We start from the raw sequence: 20,891 nt of genomic DNA, 5'->3' as shown, positions 1-20,891 counted from the left end.
TCCAGTCCTGCCATACTAACCTTCATATTTGATCTTTCCTTCCTGATTAAGAGCTCTGTGAACCCTTGACACTTTGCACGTTTAAATACAATGCATGTTAATACAAAAAGGGCGTAACCTTTTATCGATTTCTCCTCTGTCCCCCGGAGCCTATATAGCAATAGCAATCCATTACACAAATGTTGCCAGTCAAGCGACTATTCGTTTAGCCATCAATTCAAAGCAAATCAAGTTAATAGGAATTTTGAGTAGGATTTGTAGACTGCTTTTCACAACCGAGGGAAGAAAGCAGATGTCAGTGAAACTTGCTTGCTTCAAGGAAGGGTGGCTTAAGTATGCCTTTGGTTCCCTCTGCTGGATATTGAAAATAGAGCATGACTATTCTAAGACATTATGGGGATAATTGGAGACTTGTGATTTTAATAATATGCAAGCTAGGCCCATTCTGAAGTAAGGGAAGTACTCAGTGCTGGCATCAGATATCAGAAGAGAAGCAATGTGTATTTATATATTGCCATAAATGTGGCTCACACATCAGTCTGCTTAACTTGTACCAGTTCATCCAGGTGGGTCAAGTATTCCATGTGGTTTGTCTCTGAGTAACTATGAAACCGCTGTCAGTGCTGCAGAGATAAATCCTACCATGGGAGGTGACTCAGATGAATGGCTTGTTGGATGGAGCAGTTGCCACAGAGGCCATTTTGAGTAACTCCTGCAGGGCAGCCATTTTGTTTGAAGTAGCTCACAGGGTCATTTTTCCAGAGTAGCTTGTTATCCTCTACACTCGCATTAAATCATTCACCCTCTCCGTTCCCATCATTACTACTTCCAGAATACTCATGACTTATCTCTCCATTATGTCAAGGTGCAGAGACTAGCCACACTCATTTTGTAAGTAAACAAAAGTAACAAGTTACTCGTTAATTATTATTAACGACAAAGGTAAAATCAGGTAAAAGTTAGTCCACCCACTTCTGCCTCTGGCTCTGCCCACTGCTGGCACGTGGTCATAGGAAAGTTGCCCATGAGGGAATTCAGTCCTTAGGTTGAAAAAGGTCCCCATCCACATAAATTCAGCCTGGGGTTAAATGAAAGGTCAAGGATTTGTAAGACGGCGTGTGTGAGGTGTGGCTGTACATAGAAAGCTTTGACTTGTACTACACAAAGGTAAATACTATGCTTAAATTGATAGCTATTTCTTTAAGACTTACGGTGTATGCAACACTTTTTCTGTCCTGCTGCAGTTCATCTTCCATCAAAAACAATGTTATCCATCTCATTGTCTGCTGTGGCAAAATTCAGTGGCGTAGCGTGGGGGGTGCAGGGGGGCCGGCCACACCGGGCGCAACATCTGGGGGTTAGGGTTAGGGGGCGCAAATCTACGGGTTAGGGGGCACAAATTACTTGCCTTGCCCCGGGTGCTGACAACCCACGCTACGCCACTGGCAAAATTACACAACGGACTTAATTAATTACAGAAATTGCATAGCTTACAAAAATAATTACAGAAAAATGTGACCACATTTTTTCAATACAAAGGAAACTCAATGTAAATTTGGGCTGGGGGAAGACAGAATGTGATCAGTCATGTATCATTTGCAGGCTGAAAGCAACAACAGCATCAAATGTGAATCATATTACCTGCCTTGATTTCTGTTCTGGACATGGACAAATAAGCGAACCCCTGCAATTTCTGCTCTTATTTATGCAAGAAATTTCCGACATCCCTATTCTACATTATAGCCTTACATCTGCTTTATTAAATGTAACTGTCATGGCTTCCTCTGAAGAATACTGGGAGTGGAAATGCAATGAGGGTGGTAATACTTTGAGATTCCTCACAGAATTATAATTCCCAGAGATCCCTGAGGGGAGAGAAAGGCTATTAAGCCAATTTTAGTCAGTGAGGTAAGATAAACCTTCAGAGTTTGGATTGTGGGAGGATTGTTTTCTACATTCTTGAGTGCAAGATAAAGATATTTCTTTGTACTCACATATTCACTTACCTTACACTTACAAACTCATTCCTGAATTCAGTTGCTCTGAACACTGTAGCTAATACCCGCATTTTTAAGGACATGCATTCTGCCCATGATCATTAAAGCCAGCTACTAAATGGTGTCATACTGTATTAGCCCAAGTGATACATACAGGCAACCAGGATCTGCTGGATGTTTAAACTTTTCTTTTTAGTAAAAAAAAGGAAATTCTGCATGTCCCGCTGGGACTATGCAACACTATCTAAGAGACCAGGCAGAACATCTGCACACTGATCCCCACTTTCAAAGATAACCATGCCCCTTGCTAAGCAGCCACCAGGCATCTCTGAAAAGTTACAAATTGACAACATTCAGAGGAATATTCTTCATTCCTAAGCATATCACTTACGCCCCCTGGCACAAAGCGCATCCTGTCTTATTAACGTCTTTGACATTTTCTAGTGAAGAAGCCTAGGTGAAAAACAGAATGGTGAGTGGGGGGAAGGGAGGCAATCGGTTTCCATTAGATTACAGGAAGAATAGAGCTACAGAGATTCATTGTAGTCCCAGCAACCATAGTGTCCTTATTTATAAAATATTTGTCACCAACTCCTTCATTGCCAAAGCAAGCCTGGAGTGGGTTTCATTAATATCAAGCACATGGCACATATGAAAACAAAACAGCACGGAATATACACAGGTAACAAAATAAACAGTGATGGACCATCAGTCCTCACCTAAAAGCCTGCGCAAATAAGCAGATCTTCAGCTGATTCTGAAAACTGACAGGAATCAGTGCCAGCAATATCTGAGAAGGAAGGGGGTGCCATGATGAGGTGCCACTACTGAGAAGTCCCCCTCTAATGTGTGGAGAATTAGACTCTAGTTCCAATTTGCAAAGTATGTGGAAGACAGCCCTTGGTTGTTTGACCCTTTAGTTCTCTTTCCTCTAATAACTACACAAAACACGCTCTCATAAAGAACATGTAACTTGTAGCTGGTGTACTTGCAGTTGAAGATTAAATATATATACTATGCAGGTGGATGTTTCTTTTAGTTGCTAAAACATCTTACATAAACTAAACTGTTACAGACTAACAAACATTTACAGACTGGCTGACATTCTTGACTCTGAGGCGGACAGCAGCACAACACAACATACCTGCTGCTCTGTTAAGAATCCCCAGATGGTTAATAACTGAACCAAATGACAACAACTGCCTCATGCACATGGCATCACAGGGCTCTACAGCCCTTTTAAACCTTAACACTTTACATATGCATTTTGGATGCTAACATTCCACATAATGTTGCCTCATTCTGGCTTTCAGTTAATTGTAGCACAGTTAAGAGAGGCTGCCCCGTAGATGATGATTCGACTAGGAGCTGAATACGGGCAGTGAGATGGCATCTGCCAGTACACTCAAGGGCAGCAGGCTAGTTTAGGAGGTATATGTCAAACCTGTGGCACACATAGCTCCCTTTTTAACAGAGGGGACTGGCTAGGAAACCCACAAGGAACAGCTTGGACAGGAGCTGCCACAAGCTCCCCCCAACCCCACAAAAATGTGTCTGCCGCCTCAGGCAGTTGCCTCACTTTGCCTAACAGTAAGGTTGGCCCTGCACAAGAGATCTATAAGATCCAAGCCAATGTGTCCAACAATATGTCAAACATTTTAATACAGTACCACCTTATCCTTCCATCTACTCTCCATGGTGCTTGTCATGGCACCATCTTCTGAACCATGACAGGGCCTTTTTGGTAGTAGCACCAAGATTAAAGAAGCCTGATTGGCACCCTCTCTAGCAGTGAAGATATTCCACTTTCACCAAGGTGCTTTAACCATTCTCTTGTGGTTTGTGATGTTGCTGCTCCTGTTTCTTTTAGGTCCCTGTTTTACTAACTGCCTTTTATTGCTGTGATTTTATTGTGTGCTGTTTTTAAATTCTTGTAAGCAGATTGGGGAACCTTGTTGTTGAAAGGTGGGGTAGAACATTTAATAATAAATAATACATTTTCTCAGATATCTTTTCTTTCCCCACCCCCTCAAAAAAGTAGGAAAGGGAAACCATAGTCTGTCTTCATAAACAACTGACAATATCATTCATTACAAAAAGTACATCTATTCATGGCCTGTACTGAGGACCTAAAAGGACTAGTCGTTTTATTTGTGTGCCCAACTTTATCTATTCCAGAGACAGAGACATCCTATCTTTAGGAAGGGAGAATTAGCTCAACAGTTTTGGGGTCTCACTAAAGAGCAGTAAATTGCCAGTTATTGTATTTTTGGTTCTTACATTTTTACAGCCTTGGGGAGGGAGGCACAATTTAACTTTTCTGCCTCAGGCTTGCTCAGAGGGCAAGGTGCATTCCTAATGCCCAACTTGCTGCTGTACATTTTCCCTGTCTTAGCTTCCTCGTAAGAAAGCCATAAATTATTCCAGAAACCAATGGTCATCCAATGAATCTGAATAGTGGGGAACTCAGGACAGACAGAAGGGAATACTTCTTTGCACGGCACCAACTTAAATGATAAAATCCACTACCACAAAAGGAAGTGATGGCCACCAATTTGGGTAGCTTTAAAAGGAGATTAGACAAATTCATGGAGTATAGGGCCATCAATGGCTACCAGTCTTGATGGCTATGGCTACCTCCAAGTTCAAAGGCAGCATGCTTCAGACGACCAGTGACTGGGGAACAGCAGGCGGAGAGGACAGTCGCACCTCATTTTCTGCTCCCAGGCTGTCCATAGGCATCTGATTGGCTGCTGTGGAAAACAGAATCGTGGACTAAACAGGCTTTGTTCTGATCCATCAGAGCTCTTCTTATGTTCTGGAGTCTTTTGTTGCATACTCTGCATTTCTCAAATCATTCTGAGCTTTCCTCACAGCCCATCTTCAAATATCTTAAGGGCTGTCACATGGAAGATGGAGCAAGCTTGTTTTCTCGTGCTCTGGAGGGCAGGACTCAAATCAATGGCTTGAAGCTACAAGAACGGAGAATCCGACTAAATATCAGGAAGAATTTTCTGGCCGTAAGAGCTGTTCAACAGTGGAATGGACTCCCTTGGAATGTGGTAGACTCTCCTTCCTTGAAGGTTTTTCAGCAGAGGCTGGATGGCTATCTGTCATGGATGCTTCAGCTGAGATTCCTGCATTGTCAGGGATTGAACTAGAAGACCCTAAGGATCCTTTCCAACTCTACAATTCTATGATTCTATGGTTCTCCCTAGGCTTGTATTTCCAAAACCAGTTTCCCACATTCTGAAGGACTCCCCAACTCCCACAATATCCTCCTCTCAGCCACCATAGGTTTAGAATGCATCTTGTAACTGCAACAGTACTGAAGTCACTGAGGCTACCCTAACAGGGTACTCTGAAGTTTTTCCCAATTCCAATCAGATTCCTCTTTCACTGAGTGTGATAGGGCTTTTTAAAGCCCCATGCTAGCCAGTCTCTCTCTCTCTCTCTCTCTCTCTCTCTCTCTCTCTCTCTCTCTCTCTGAATACCTCAGAGGAGCTACTTTGCTTAGAGGACCTGATCTTTTGCACTCCTCTCCCACTGAGTCTTGCTCAATTCTGTGGAGGCTCACCAATCCATTACAAGCTGCTGCTAACGCATCTCTCTCCTTGTGTACACATTGCAGCCAGAATTGTATAATTAGATATTCAAGGGCAAATGCTAACAGCCATTCTCTATCCTGGCAATTCTGAAAGAATAGAAAATATATTTTCAACCTGTAGTTCATGGCCACATTGTGCATACTATAGTTAAGCTAGCAGGACACCAACTAAGAGCTAGTACTTAACAACATATTAAAAGAGAGCAAGAGATTGCCAGTGGAATAAGTGGAGAAAGGCTGAATGTTGTTCTCGACCTTCCCTCTTTGTTCCCCTTCACAGGTTGCCACATGGACATTTCTAAACAGGAATCAAAAACAAAGGCAGGGACATTTTTGCAAAAGAGCTGGACTACAGCAATAGGTGAGCAATGGATTGCAAAGGCATTTTCAGAAGTCTCAGAAATATGAACTTGGACAACTTGATATTAACCTTGGACCAACAAAGATGTCGTCAGTTCAGAAGCAGATGCATCCACGCATGAGAGAGAGAGATATCAGCAGGTTTAGAGGAACACCAAAGTTTGCAAAAAGAAAAAAAGCTTTCGCTTTAACCTATGAGAATTAAGCATACACAGTGAGCATAGAGTTCTGACTTTCTGTTGCAGGGGTCAAAAAATGGTTGTATGTGGAATGGCATATACGGACACAAGCCCTGGCTGAAACCCTGGACAGGAACACTCCATGCAGCAACATTTTGTTGCAGTTTCCATTTATCAGCACAAGTTCCATCACAGGTAAGTAGTTAACCTAAAAATACATCTCTGCAGGCACCTACAATGCTACTGGCTTTAGGCACCTGATCTGCTGAATATTCAGAATATCGTTTAAAATTCCAAGTCAGAGAACTTTTGAGGGAAATGGCTTCCAGAGGAATAGCCATATCAAGCCTCCTGCAGCAAAAAAAAGAGAGAGTCTGGTGGCACCTTAAAGACCAACAGATTTATTATGGCATGAAGTTTTGTTGACCATAGTCCACTTCATCAGATGCAGAAGACTTTAGCAAACAATTGTCTTTGCTATAGTCATTATAACTATCCTACTCACTATGCTGTTCTAGCCATGTAACAAGTGGAAAGGGACTCTCGGCAGTGGAAGGCACAAAAGTTTATAGAACAATGAGACTGATATCCCACATTTTCCCATGGTATGTTGGGTGGATTTGGAGTCCAGCCAACAAAGGTTATGGGCCCAGCACACTTCCACTGTCCAGCTCTGCTAATTACTTACTGTATGTAAGTAAACATGGTGGCACTATCATTGAGATCCTCTTTCTGTAGCTTGATAAGTTAAGGGCACAAATGTAATGAAAGAGAGGGGGAGTCTTGCTGCAGGGGGAATAGTAGATAGTGAGAAGAGAGAAACTCTGTTTCCTTCTTTAAAGAAACTGGAGGTGCTTGTGCAACCTTTCATTGTTGTTTACTTTTACAGTGGTACCTTGTTTCTCTTTTTTTTTAACTTCTTTTTTATTCATTTTCTATAACCAAACAACAGCAAAGAAAGAAAAAGAAAAATAGCCAACACATACCAAAAAAAGAAAAGAAAAGAAAAGAAAACATCAACCAAATCAAAACACCTAAACCAACCAAAAAACAAACATTAATTAACAATAAATAACGTTTGACTTCCCTCCATTTCGGTTTTGGGTTATGTGAATATTAAATCCATTCTGCAGTTTTTCATTTTTTAACGTAAACACATCACAAGGGTTATATTAAACCTACTGTGATTTTTATATCTCTAGAATTTGTTTCTATATATGTTATGAATTTAGACCAATTGTCGATAAACCTTGAACCTTTTTTGCTGTCTAATGTTCTGCGTCATTTTTGCCAGATCCATATACTCAAATAATTTAATTTGCCAATCTTTAACAGTCGGGGTATTTGGGGTTTTCCAATTTTGTGCTAACAGAATCCTCGCAGCTACAGTTGCATATTGAAACATTATATAATCTTCTTTCTTAATCTCCTCTCCGATCATTCCCAGAAGGAAGGCTTCGGGCTTTTTGACAAAGGTGTATTTAAGTATTTTCTTTAGTTCGTTGTAGATGGAATCCCAAAATTTTTTAACTTCAGTGGTACCTTGTTTCTCAAATGCCTTGGTACTCAAACAACTTGGAACCCAAACACTGCAAACCTGGAAGTAAGTGTTCTGGTTTGCGAACCTTTTTCAGAAGCCAAACGTGCTCCGTTTTGAGTGTTACGCTTTCGATTTGAGTGCCACACTTCCGTTTTGAGTATTACACCAAGGTCTGTCAGTTTTTGCTATTTATTTTGCATTTTTGCTTTTGCAGCTCTTTTTTGTTGTTTTTGTGACTGTGTGGAACCCAGTTCAGCTACTGATTGATTGCTTGTGTGACTGCCGTATATTGTTTATTGCTTTCATTTTATGGATCAATGGTCTTGTTAGATAGTCCAATTCATGTTAAATTGCTGTTTTAGGGGTTGTTTTTAAAACTCTGGAATGGATTAATCCATTTAGCATTACTTTCTATGGGAAAGCGTGCTTTGGTTTTGGAATGCTTTGTTTTTGGAATGGACTTCCGGAATGAATTAAGTTTGAGAACCAAGGTACCACTGTACTTTTCAAAAGCCACATGACCACACCCACTTTCTTTTTTAAAAAAGTAATAATTGTTTAAATGAAAACAATTCAAAATTGCTGTAGGTATTATGGGGGGAGGTGAGTATGCAGCTTCCCACTGGCACCATCCAACAGACACCAGCAGTGCTGGTTTCTCTCTTGGGGGGGCTTCTCCAGTGTATTGGTCAAAGTTACTACAAAACCTGCCAAGCTGTTTTGACCAGAGGTGGGCCACACACACAAATGTGCATCAGTGGCAACTCATCAACAAAACTGCCTCCAAGCCTCTGCAAAGCTTGAGTCGGCACACTCAAGGCCACGTTGCTCCAGCCCAGCGCATTTCAGCACTGGAAAAGATCCCAAGTTTGAAAGCCAATATAAACAATCATTTAGACAAAGTAGAGGGAGCAAATACAAATGCCCAGATTTTCTGCCAGGCTCAAAGAGCTCCCTGCTTGCCCAGTGGATTAAGGATGATGGAGGAAAGGAATTAATTCCTTTAGTGTAATTAACAACTGGGCCAGTTCTGGAGGATCTTGGGCTGGTAATGAACCATGGCACCACTTTAATTTCTTTCTTGCCCCACCGTCTTGTTATTAAAACCAAGAATAGGTTCCATCAAATATCCCTTAAAGGGAAAAAGGGAAAGAGAGAGGGGAATGGAGCCGGATTTGTCTCAATGGAACATGATAAATTAGACTTTGCAGGATAAAGGGAGAAGGGGCGAAGGGGAGGGCACGGACTGTGAATTTCTATATACATGCTATGTAGAGTGTGTGGTATATATACCTACATATATTCTCTTTTGGAATGACCTCCTTATGCCCCATCCATCAGCCTGGGGTTGGTTTATTCTAACTAGCAGATTCTTTTCTTCTGTCTAACAGGCCCATCAGACACAATCTGCATGCCAATTACTGGAACAGACCCCCTGATACTGAAAAATGGAAATTAGCTGTCAAGGCAAGGCATCAGCTGAGCAGTTCCGATTGCTTGCTCTCTGTCTGTGGCTCATATCCATATCCACTCTGTTCTGTCTGCTGCTCCAACAAGGGAGCCCCCACTGGAAAAAGTAATCTAAAAAAAATTTTTTTTTTCTAAAACACCTACCACACTTTATTGTTATTCGTATTAGTTGCCAACATTGGGGCACAATGTGAAATTCACCAGAGGGCAAGAGCCGTTTGGAGAGGAGAGAAAGGAACTCTGATAATTGCATTTTGGTGCTAGGCAGATCAAGCAATCCAATAAAAGGACACTCAAAGGAAATGCTAATGTAGGACAAGTGGAACAAGCAAGCAAAATGTCTTCCGCACACTCAAATCTTACTCAGCTTCCCCCTTTACATAGTCATGCCTGGCCCAGCTGTCCTAGCATAAGTGATGGGCAGTGCTCTGTATGTGTACATGCGGATACATGGAGCCTCAGTTGTCACAGCAGCAGTGCTAAAACGAGGTCTCATGGCTTATGTGTATTCGCCCTTATCACAGGATATTCTGATTTTGATATTACACTTCCCAGATCTTTAAAAGCAACCTGCTTGTCCATCGTCTAGTTCTGGATCGACAGCACAAAGGCCTGGAGTGTTGTTAGTGCTGTAATTTTTGAAAGTTGCTATATTGCATTAGCTAAGAGTGGGAGCTGGGATTCTCGTTTCAGCTAGGAATTTCCCAAGTGGACTTAGACAAGGCTCTGTTTTCCCAGCTTTGGCCTACATACACACACACAAAATCCCCTGAGGCACAGACATAATCAGGGCTTTTTTCTGGGGGGACACAGGGGTATCCATACCCCTAAACATTTTGTGAATCTAAGTTTGGCCTCATTGAGGGGCAGTATTTCAATATGAGTAGGAAAATGAGAGTACCCCTAAACATTTTTTAAGGGGAAAAAAGGACTGGACATAATGCTAACAATGATACATCAGAGCATAAATGGAGAACCTGTGGTTCCATCTATTGCCGGACTACCAACTCCCTCCACCCCTGGCCACTGCGCATGGTGACTAGGGCTCCTGGTGCTTCAAGTCCATCCCCATTTGGAGGGCCACAGCTTCCCCATCACAACTGTTCCAAAAATATACATGAGAAAATTTGTGTGAAGTGCTTTGAATGCACAAAAGTGCTATGCAAATACTATTATTCATTATGTAAATATTATTATGATGCCCTCCATGACCTTGCTGCTACCCCACTTTATTTCTCTGCTTTCATCTCTATCTATTCCTGACTGCAACCTTCTCTTCTCCAGCCCCGCCCCACCGTCAGCTATCTGAAGGTCTCCTGTGCCCTTAAACTATCATAGAGATCACTGATATTGGAGGAAGTGCTTGGGTCCCGAGCCATTTAGGACTTTGTACACTAGTACTAACTCCTTGAATTGGATCCGGTAGCTCACAGACAACCAGTGCATTGCTTTCAGGACTGGCAACACATGGTCCCATCAGGCTACCCCACTCACCAACCTGTCCACCACACGAGCAGCAGCTTCCAGTCCCTCTTCAAGGACAGCCTTGAAGGTGTAACAGCCCCACCTAGAGTGCAGTAATCCAGGCTGGATGTCACCAGGGCATAGAAAACTGAGGATAGTCCAGTCTAAGTTGGGCATAAGCACTCTTTGCCACAGAAATCACCTGAGACTCAAATGACAGGTTGACAGACTGGTTCAGTGTCTCTGTAACACTGACAGTAAAAAGAGAAGAATCCCAAGAATCAACTATAACACTACAGGAGCCCCCTAAAGGCCAGAAGTTTGTGACTGTAAATCACTTACAGGCATCTTTACTCCACCTGTGGTTGACATCTAATTTTAATTTTAATTCAGGCCTGTTGAATTATAGTTCTAGGAAGGATCTAATGAAGGATTTATCATTTGTCTCCTAACACTACTGTCCCAAAGATCCTTCAGGGAAACTGTGGTCTAAGACAGATGTAACACTGACTGTAAAGGGCTCACATTCAGGGCCCACAATCAGTAGACCACTGACTTGGCCCCACACAAAGTGAGACCAGTTCTGCCCCAATCTCCCTTTTTCGACATACACAAACCAGGCTTTGACCTTGACCTATCCTCACTCCTGGAAATGACTTGCATGCTGCTTATTTGCTGCTTCCTACTGTTTCCCACTGAAACCACTACTCCATGCATTTGAATCCCCTGTGGGGAATGATACAGCGTCTGTAGATTGATTTGGAATCAAACATTCCCTAATAAGAAGCAAGCTCACAGTGTACCCCTCAGTCATAAGGGGAGCCTAGTACAGCTGTCTCCCATCTTCACAACTGAAATGACAAGACGGTGTTACACCCTAATTTGGGGTTATTTTAAGAGTGAAAAGCAGTTAACAAATCTTATAACAAATACCACATGCATATGAGTCAACTGAACGCTGGATCAGCTGCTTTGCCATGTTTCAGGTTGCTTGTTTGCCTGATCTTTTGTTTTGCATGTTTCTGAGCATGTTTTGCATGTTTCTAAAGCACTTATTGCTTTATTTATTATATTAATATTTATTGTTATATAGAACATTTTTACGTGCTCAGCTCCTCTGGAGAGGCTGGGGGTGGGGAATGTGTCTTGGTACCAACATAGCAGGTCCCAACCTGTCAAGGCTGTGCACAAACAGCATTTGCGAACTTGTAGAACCGGTTTCTTCATAGTTTTATCCTGGAGAGGAAGAGGCATGTTTAAACTAGAGCTGAGTCCAAGTTTCCCTGAAGAAATTTTCCAGAGATTTTTCTTTTCTACCCACTTCTCCCACAAAAGGGGAAATTTTTTCAGGATAGTCTTCAAATATTCTTTGCCTTTGAAGCAGGGAATGATGCTATGTCTGGGCCATTTTAGTGGTTGCAAAATGGTGGCTGGTCTTTGGGCTTTGTGGATGTCCCTTTACCACTCCTGAGAAAATGTTTGAGAAGTTATTGTCTCCATGGAGTATATGCTGCAGAATGGTTACCTTTTCCTCCTAGAGCGCAGAGTTTGTGGCGCCATTTTAGCTCCAGCTTAAACTGAACTTGACACTTCCCGCCCAGCGCCACTTTATACATGCCCCTAGTGCAGCTGAGCCAATTTCGTATCATCTGCCTGTCAAGATCCAAACACGTTGCCCGTCACCTATCAAATCAGGTGTTCTCTTCCCGATTTCAGTGGCCTACAGCCCCCTTCACCCCATACATTCAAAACACTATGTTGACACTTTAAACTGTCATTGGGCTCACACAGCTACAATTCCCGGCATTACCTGGGAAAAGGGATTGACTGCTAAACCCATCTGGAAATTGTAGCTCTGCAGGGGGTGGGGAGGGACCTCCTAATAAGTCTCAACTCTTAACAAACCCCACCTCCCAGAATTATCAGGGGGGGGGAGATAATCAGCATTGTTTGAAGTGGTATGATACTGCTTTAATTGTGTAGTGCAGATGAGGCCCTAATCCGCTACTCACCTCATCACTTTCAAGTACACCTTGATCATCACACCATCATCCTAGAGCATGAGACTATTAATCTCAGGACTGTGGGTTTGAGCTCCACATTGGGCAAAAAATCCTGCATTGCAGGAGCTTGGACTAGATGACCCTCGTAGTCCCTTCCAGCTCTACAATTCTATTACAGTGGTACCTCGGGTTACATACGCTTCAGGTTACATACGCTTCAGGTTACAGACTCCGCTAACCCAGAAATAGTACCTCAGGTTAAGAACTTTGCTTCAGGATGAGAACAGAAATTGCGCGGCGGCAGCAGGAGGCCCCCATTAGCTAAAGTGGTGCTTCAGGTTAAGAACAGTTTCAGGTTAAGAACGGACCTCCGGAACGAATTAAGTATTTAACCTGAAGTACCACTGTATTCTTTGACCACCTGCTTTCCACAACCAGACTGAAGCAGAGTTCCTCACTCTTGGCCCTATTAGAGTGTGCATCCTATTTGGCCAATCCCTAATTAATACGGTATTCACAAGGGTTGTATTATTGTAGCTGCTGACAAGCATCACATACCCCTGCCTCATTCCTACATAATAACCTCATATATCAAACTGGAAGAGACTGCAGGGCCCTTGCTATAGAAGTGCGCACTTTATACGCTGAATATCATTATCCAAAGTCCCCCGTTCCCTTGCTTGATATGCAAAAATTCTTAGGTTCCCCAGAGTACCCAGCAAAGAAAATGCCCACCCAAAATGAACATTTGTTATTTTCTAAGACTTGAGGCATAACATAACCGGGGAAGCGGGGGGGGGGGGCATTGAAGTCAGCTTACCCAAAGATTTCATCAAACTGTCTCTGTGGGTGAGGAAAGAAGAGAAAGGGTGGCACCTGGTGGCAAAGAGGTGAAGAACATCTATTCAAATTAGAAAAGAATTGGAAATTCTGCACCCAGAGTGCAGGAAAGAACTTGGGGTGCAACCTGGGGTGCTTGGTAAGGAACCAAACATGTCTAATTGCTGCTTATCTCACTGGACTGTAAGCATGGCTAACTTTCTCTAGACTGCAGTTCTTAACTGCAGGCAAAGGAAATAAAGCCAGTTTACAATATATTCTTTAAAGCAGAGGCAGGGAAACTTTTTCATCCTAAGGGCAGCATTCTCTTATTGGCAATGTTCTGGGAGCCACATTCCAGTAGTGGATGTGGCCAGAATATAGATTTTAACCTCTGTCCAATAGGCTGCTTTCTACACACACTCACATGCATAGATTTTCACTTTTTTGAAATATGGCAACTCTAAAGGTAAAGGGACCCCTGACCATTAGTTCATGACCGACTCTGGGGTTGTAGAGCTCATCTCGCTTTATTGGCCGAGGGAGCCGGCGTACAGCTTCCGGGTCATGTGGCCAGCATGACTAAGCCGCTTCTGGCGAACCAGAGCAGCGCACGGAAACGCTGTTTACCTTCCCGCCGGAGCGGTACCTATTTATCTACTTGCACTTTGACATGCTTTCAAACTGCTAGGTTGGCAGGAGCAGGACCAAGCAATGGGAGCTCACTCCGTCGCGGGGATTCGAACCGCCAACCTTCTGATCGGCAAGTCCTAGGCTCTGTGGTTTAACCCACAGCGCCACCTGTGTCCCTACATGGCAACCCTAAAGGTAAAGGTAAAGGTACCCCTGCCCATACGGGCCAGTCTTGACAGACTCTGGGGTTGTGCGCCCATCTCACTTAAGAGGCCAGGGGCCAGCGCTGTCCGGAGACACTTCCGGGTCACGTGGCCAGCGTGACAAAGCTGCATCTGGCGAGCCAGCGCAGCACACGGAAACGCCGTTTACCTTCCCGCCAGTAAGCGGTCCCTATTTATCTACTTGCACCCGGGGGTGCTTTCGAACTGCTAGGTTGGCAGGCACTGGGACCGAGCAGCGGGAGCGCACCCCGCCACGGGGATTCGAACCGCCGACCTTTCGATCGGCAAGCCCTAGGCGCTGAGGCTTTTACCCACAGCGCCACCCGCGTCCCACATGGCAACCCTAGTTAAGTGTAATTGGGAATTTTTTTGCAGAGCACCTGCACAGTACACTAACCAGCTGATTAGAAGAGGAAACCACTTTGGTATATGAACAGGTAGGGTTTGAGCAGGGTAGAACCACTGTAGATTATTGCTTGGTTCTAAACCATTTGGTTGATAAATGGGGGGGATGTCCAGGGGTGGTTTCTAAGCAGCATCCATTGACTTAAGGGTAGCATTTGATTCAATTTCACACATGAGGTTCGGGGGGGGGGGACTAACTGCATCAACTGTAAAAAGACTCCTTTTTCTAATTAAAAAATTACACCAAAACCAAGGCTTGTAAGAGTTTTAATGTATTTGGGATTGGCCTCTGGAATGTGGTCAGCTCAACAAAAATATGTGGTCGAAAAAGCTATGAGTAGTATTAACATTTTAATCCATTTCTTCCAAATGAGGTCATGATTTTATACCTGCTCTGCTTGAAGTTCTTAAGGCAAACCTTTAACTCAACTATTTCATTAGATTCAAATTTGGGTGAGCCTTATAAAACCCACAAGACCTTCTGTGGTCTTAATACCAGTGCTTTTTTCTGGGGGGATGCAGGGGTACACATAGCCCTAAACATTTTGTGAATCTAAGTTTGGCCTCATTGAGGGGCAGTATTTCAATATGAGTAGGAAAATGAGAGTACAGTGGTACCTCGGGTTACATACGCTTCAGGTTACATACACTTCAGGTTACAGAATCCGCTAACCCAGAAATATTACATTGGGTTAAGAACTTTGCTTCAGGATGAGAACAAAAATCGTGCTCCACCAGCGCGGCGGCAGCGGGAGGCCCCATTAGCTAAAGTGGTGCTTCAGGTTAAGAACGGACCTCTGGAACAAATTAAGTACTTAACCCAAGGTACCACTGTACCCCTAAACATTTCTTTAGAGGGGAAAAGCACTGCTTAATACCTTAAGATAAATGTTCCCTGTACCAGGATGTGTTTTAAATGCTGCTCTATGATTCAAAGCTGTTTTTCCCTCCATTTCCACACAGGTTTGGCTGAGGGCATTTAACTTTTGACTCGAGTTGAATTTAGCCACTAGTGCCATTCTTCCTTTAGTTCTGCCTGATTCCCACAAAAGCAGCTGGATGAAAGCCATCAATTTAAGGTTATGCCTTCTTGGCTTTTCGCCACAATAGTTATAAGTTTTACATCTCGGTAAAGCAAAACACATATTGAAGCAATGCCTGTTTGACACTGAACAACAGAGCAATCTCTCTGCAATGAGAAAACTTCATCCCTGCTATGACTATTTTCTAACTAGTCCCCTTGATACAATGGCACCTTATCTATGGAATCTAACAAATCTAAAATATAGAAGAGCTTTCTCAAGTGCACGACTGAATGTGCTTCCTTCAGCAATACTTGAGAGTGCTTTTATGAGAAGCCCACTCTATAATTGTACATGTCCATGTTGAGATGGAAATTCTGAACGCATGGGTCCATATATTGTTATTTCATTTATTTATTTATTTTGCTTTTTGTACAGAGACTCCAGTAAAGAGTTAATCACCCCACTATTATTATCTAAACTGGGGTGTTCATCTGATCATTGTATGAAGCTTTAAAGGTACTCCTGGACTTCTTTGTCTGCTTACAGTAGACTAAGTTAGCTGGAAAGACTACAAACTTAAATCAGTTTTATTTCAGTTTAACAGAGCTCCCAGGGCTAATGGGAGCTGCAGTCCTCTTTACCCTGACTTCGGACACCTGCAGTGTAGCTTTTTAAAAAACTCACCTTCTTTCTGTGACTCTCAATTGTTTTTAACTGTTTTTAACCTTGAGTTTTAATTGTTGTAAGCTGCCCTGCGGCTTTGGGGGTGAAGGGCAGGGAGTGCATTTCAAATCATAATCATCCAGAAATCTGGAGAGCGAAGGCTGGAGAAGGTTGAACCAATTGTTGGATTATCATGGTGGAAATTACAGCAATTCTTATAGTTGTTAGGAGACCTCTATCCCCCTGACAGAGCTACGGTTCCTAGAGTGGTTTAATAGTCAATCCCTGTTCTCTTAACAGACTAAAATTCCCAGGATTCTTTGGGGGAAACCATGACTGTTTAAAGTGGTGTGATACTGCTTTAAATGTATAGTGCAGGTGGGGTCAAAAAGTGAAATGGGAGGGGCCCTTAAGGGAATCCTGAAACCTTGCCCTCTGACTCCCCTCAGTTTTAGCCAAACCATTAGGAATATCCCTTTTGAAACAAACAAACAAAAACAGTATTCTATGGGCTGTCATAGAAAGTAAAGGGGCAAACTTCATTTCTTCTCCACCCCCAATAATTTGAGCAAAACTCAAGTTTCCTTGTGAATGGATGTTGCAGAGATTAGTCATCTTCCTTAAAGAAAACACACAGACACACATTTTTACCGTGAATGATGACAAGCGGAACTGAACTCACAAGTGCTTTATTTATGGCATCAAGTCAGCTTTCATGTCGGCTTTAGACTTAATGCTGCCCATTACTCTGCAATACGGCGGAAGGACTGGACCACTGGGGATGCAGACCCCCACTCAACAGGTTTACTATACTCTCCTCTCTCCAGAAGATACTGCCTGCCACGGAAATTGGGGTGTTCGTAGAAAACCCAGGCCCCATCCAGGACTTTGCAGGAGTGGATTTCGCGCAGGTGAAACTGATCCATGACAGAAGGGCAGTCTTCTGTGGATTCGTGCATCTGGCCACTAAAGTCACCCTTCTCAAAGAGCTGAATATGGTATTTGCCTCCACTGAGCTAGAAGGAGGAAGATGGAGAACACAACATGTTATTGAGGAGCTGGGCAGAGGCTGTGTACAGTTCAGACTGCAATATTGGATGGAAAATTGACATTACCCAATAAAGCAAAGAATGTATTGTGGCTGCAGAACCAACCACCACTTTATGTGTATTTAGTTATCTTTATTATACTTTTTATACTTTCTGTGAGACCCCTGTCAGCCAGTGCCCCCTAGCAAGAAGCAGGAAGGATCTAATTCATTACCAATTGTGAGTATAGAACAGGGATTGATAACTTGTGCCCCCCCCCAGTTGTTGCAAGACTCCAACTCCCATCATCCCTGACCAATGGTCATCCTGGCTTAGCCTGATGGGAGTTGGAGTTCAACTTCTGGGAGACCACAGGTTCCCCATCCCTGTTGTAAAACCAAATGGTGGGAATTGCACATGGCACAGGAGTGGCTTGCAGTGGAGATGCAGCAATAACCTCCCAGAAGCAATGTTGTTGTTGCTGCTGCTGACCAGAGGAATGAGGCAATGGTAAAGTTGGGGCTGCACAGGTGCACCGGCAAAGCCAATCCAGCACTCCTGCCAGTGCACTGACAGAGTTCTTACCTCATCATCGTTCTGCCTCCTTCCTTCCAGTAAGCGGCAGTAGTGTTGCTGCCAGGAGGCTGTTGCTGTGTCTTCAGCCCTCTGGGCAAGCTGTTCCCAATATGGCATATGCCATCTTTAATATCCTATGGCATATCAGACTCAAAGGTCCCATGCGACATGCATTCTGTTAACCATGCTTTATAGCCTACCAGAACTTTTGCAGACCCAGGCAAAAGGCTCTATCAAAAGAGGTGAGTCCTCCAGCACCACCCCAGCCTCAAAAGTATGAGGTCAGGGGTGATGGGAGCTGCAGTTCAACAATATCTGGAGGGCACCACCCTGACCACTCTTGCTTTAGGTGGATCAAGTCATAGACATCTGGTTGGCCGCTATGAGAACAGGTTGCTGGATTAGATGATGGGTCTTTGCTTTGATTCAGCAGGGCTCTCGGAAGCAAGAAAGCTTTCACATTCTTCAATGCAGGCATGGAGAACCCATGGCTTTCCATTTGTTGTTGAACTACAACTCCCATCAATACTTACCATGGGCCATGCTGCTTGGGGCTGATGGGAGTTGGAGTCCAACAACATCAGGAGGGCCACAGTTTCCTCACCCCTGTTTCAGTGTTTATCCATGTTAATAACATTAGATACAGATACAGTGTGAGAATCTGTGTGTACTTAAAAAAAGGGGAGACCTATAAATGAACCTGTCTCAAGTGTCAATATCCCATTTGCCCAGATTTCAGAGTTAAACAGAGAGGAAGGAAATGTCCGACTTACTAGCTGAATAGATTTGCATGAGCTGACGCGGTCATTTAGGCCCATCCATCGTTGATATTCAGGATATTCCCCATGAGTCAGCACGTACATGTTCCCTGCAAAGTTTGGCCGCTCATAAACAACCCAGGCACCCCCCTCCACACGGATAGAATTGCAGCGGCTCAAGTCAGTGTGGAAATCCAAACAGTCCCTGTCAGACTCATAGCGGCGCCCCTGGAAATTCTTGCCTTCATAGAAGGTGATCTGAAACACAAGCAAAGTACAAAATGAATCATGCTTCCACTGGACATGGTGCAGCTTAGCTAAAATTACACAGACACAAGCGATGGAAGCGTATAACAATTTCAGTTTCTCTCCATTTCCTATTTTTCCCCAAGCTTAACTCCAATTTGGCCCATATCTGCATCAGTTTGCAATTTCTTTCACATCTGCATGAAAATTTGTGAAAATTGCATCTTCTACAATGTGCATTTTACATGCAATTTTACCTCGTTTTTTGCAATTTTCCTGACAACTATTTTGAAACTATTTCTGTGCACTGTTTTGCTTGGAGAACCGCGTCACAAAATTTGGAGAAGTGTAAATTTCAGTTCACATATTGATATGCATTTAGGTCAGTTTGCATTAAATTTATTTCCTATCCCTAAATAACAAGCTCCACTAGGAATTCCTCTTCCATTTTTAGGTACAAGAGAGTTGCGCAAGAGTACCTGTGACTTAGTTACCTTAGGTGAATGCCAAGGCTCATAAACAACCCAGCATCATAAACAGCATCACAGATAATATCTGACAGGTGCCCATTATTCTTATGCGACCACTTTCCAAATTGCAGTTACAATAGCAATGGCGGTATCTCCCCAGTAATCACAGCTGGGACATGTAAGACAAAATAGCACAGCAACAGATATGCAATGCAACATGAAGGGAAGACATCTAAGCCACACACAAAATGCACTTTGTTTTTTACTCTGATAACCGATCAAGACTATTGATTCTATATGTGAAATAAAGCCGCATTTAAAAGAAAAGCATGCCACTAAATCCATGTTCCTCTTTATTCCTCTTCCACAGAACAAACAACAACAAAGGAAATAAGCATCTCACACTGTCTAATGTTGTAATTCTCAAATACTGATCTCAATTTGACAGAATTATATCTGCTGGAGCTGCTACCAGGAAAACTAGGAAAGTCCGCTAATTATTCCAGGTGTTTATTTATTATCTAACCTGGTATATCTTGTACGTCTTCCACTAGTAATGAACCACCTGCCTCCTTAAAAAGGGAGCCACTCAAGGATCTGCTCTTTTCTTGGTTCTGCCAAGCTGGCAAACAATGCATTCCTGTTAGAAGAGGTTCATTTTCTTGCAGACAATGAATGGAAGAGAGGCATCCTGAGACCACAAACATACTTACCTTGCTTCCAGTTTTGGACATGATCAATGTGGGGTGCAAATATTCCTGGAGGAAGAGGTGAACTAGAAGCAGCTGCCAGAGCAAGAATCAGGAAGCCTCATTTTATAGTGAGCTCATTTTTAGACTAGACATTCGCTTTGTCATGAAAATGGCATCCAAAAATTGAGTCAGTGATTCTGATGCTATTCATCTGTTCTAGAAAAACAAACAGGATTACAAAATAAAGGCAGGCTTCATTGCTCCTTTTATTTTTCGGCATTGCCTGTTGCATTATCAGGTTTTGAATGCTTTGCTGAGTCAGAACACTGAACTCCTGTCAGAAATATTCAAAATAAAAAGTGCTTGCCCTCTAATAATAATAATAATTTTATTATTTATATGTCACCCATCTGACTGGGTTGCCCCAGCCTCTCTGGGCAGCTTCCAACAAAGTATTAAAACACAAAAAACCTCAAACATTCAAAACCTTCCTGTACAGGGCTGCCTTCAGGTGTCTTCTAAAAGTCAGTTGTTTATTTCCTTGACATCTGATGGGAGGGCATTCTACAGGGTGGGCACCACTACCTAGAAGGCCCTCTACTGGTTCCCAGGAACCTCACTTCTTGCAGTGAGGGAACAGCCAGAAGGCCCTCAGAGCTGAATCTCTGTGTCTGGGCCGAACGCTGGGGTTGAAGACGCTCCTTCAGTTATACAGGCCCAAAGCTGTTTAGA

General features: G+C 43.1%; 1 protein-coding gene across 1 annotated transcript; it reads right to left on the bottom strand.

Moving 5' to 3' along the window:
* Window positions 1–17,062: 17,062 nt before the first annotated feature.
* CRYGS (crystallin gamma S) lies at window positions 17,063–20,510 on the bottom strand. Its single transcript, XM_053389831.1, has 3 exons — window positions 20,181–20,510; window positions 18,767–19,009; window positions 17,063–17,405 (listed from the first exon to the last, which is right to left on the bottom strand). The coding sequence occupies exons 1-3, from the start codon at window positions 20,199–20,201 to the stop codon at window positions 17,133–17,135; spliced, it is 537 nt and encodes a 178-aa protein (XP_053245806.1). The 5' UTR covers window positions 20,202–20,510; the 3' UTR covers window positions 17,063–17,132.
* Between the last annotated feature and the right edge of the window lie 381 nt (window positions 20,511–20,891).

This window comes from Podarcis raffonei, chromosome 5 (genome assembly GCF_027172205.1).
Source record: "Podarcis raffonei isolate rPodRaf1 chromosome 5, rPodRaf1.pri, whole genome shotgun sequence".
NCBI lineage: Eukaryota > Metazoa > Chordata > Lepidosauria > Squamata > Lacertidae > Podarcis > Podarcis raffonei.
This window is presented reverse-complemented; position numbering and strand designations above follow the sequence as displayed.

What these genes read in the sequence shown, in the direction of transcription:
- CRYGS (XM_053389831.1), bottom strand. Translation starts at nt 20,201, where the DNA reads ATGTCCAAAACTGGAAGCAAG. An exon ending in TGTCCAAAACTGGAAGCAAG is followed by an intron (nt 19,010 to 20,180) that starts GTAAGTATGTTT and finishes CTTGTGTTTCAG; the next exon opens with ATCACCTTCTATGAAGGCAA. An exon ending in CATGCAAATCTATTCAGCTA is followed by an intron (nt 17,406 to 18,766) that starts GTAAGTCGGACA and finishes TCCTCCTTCTAG; the next exon opens with CTCAGTGGAGGCAAATACCA.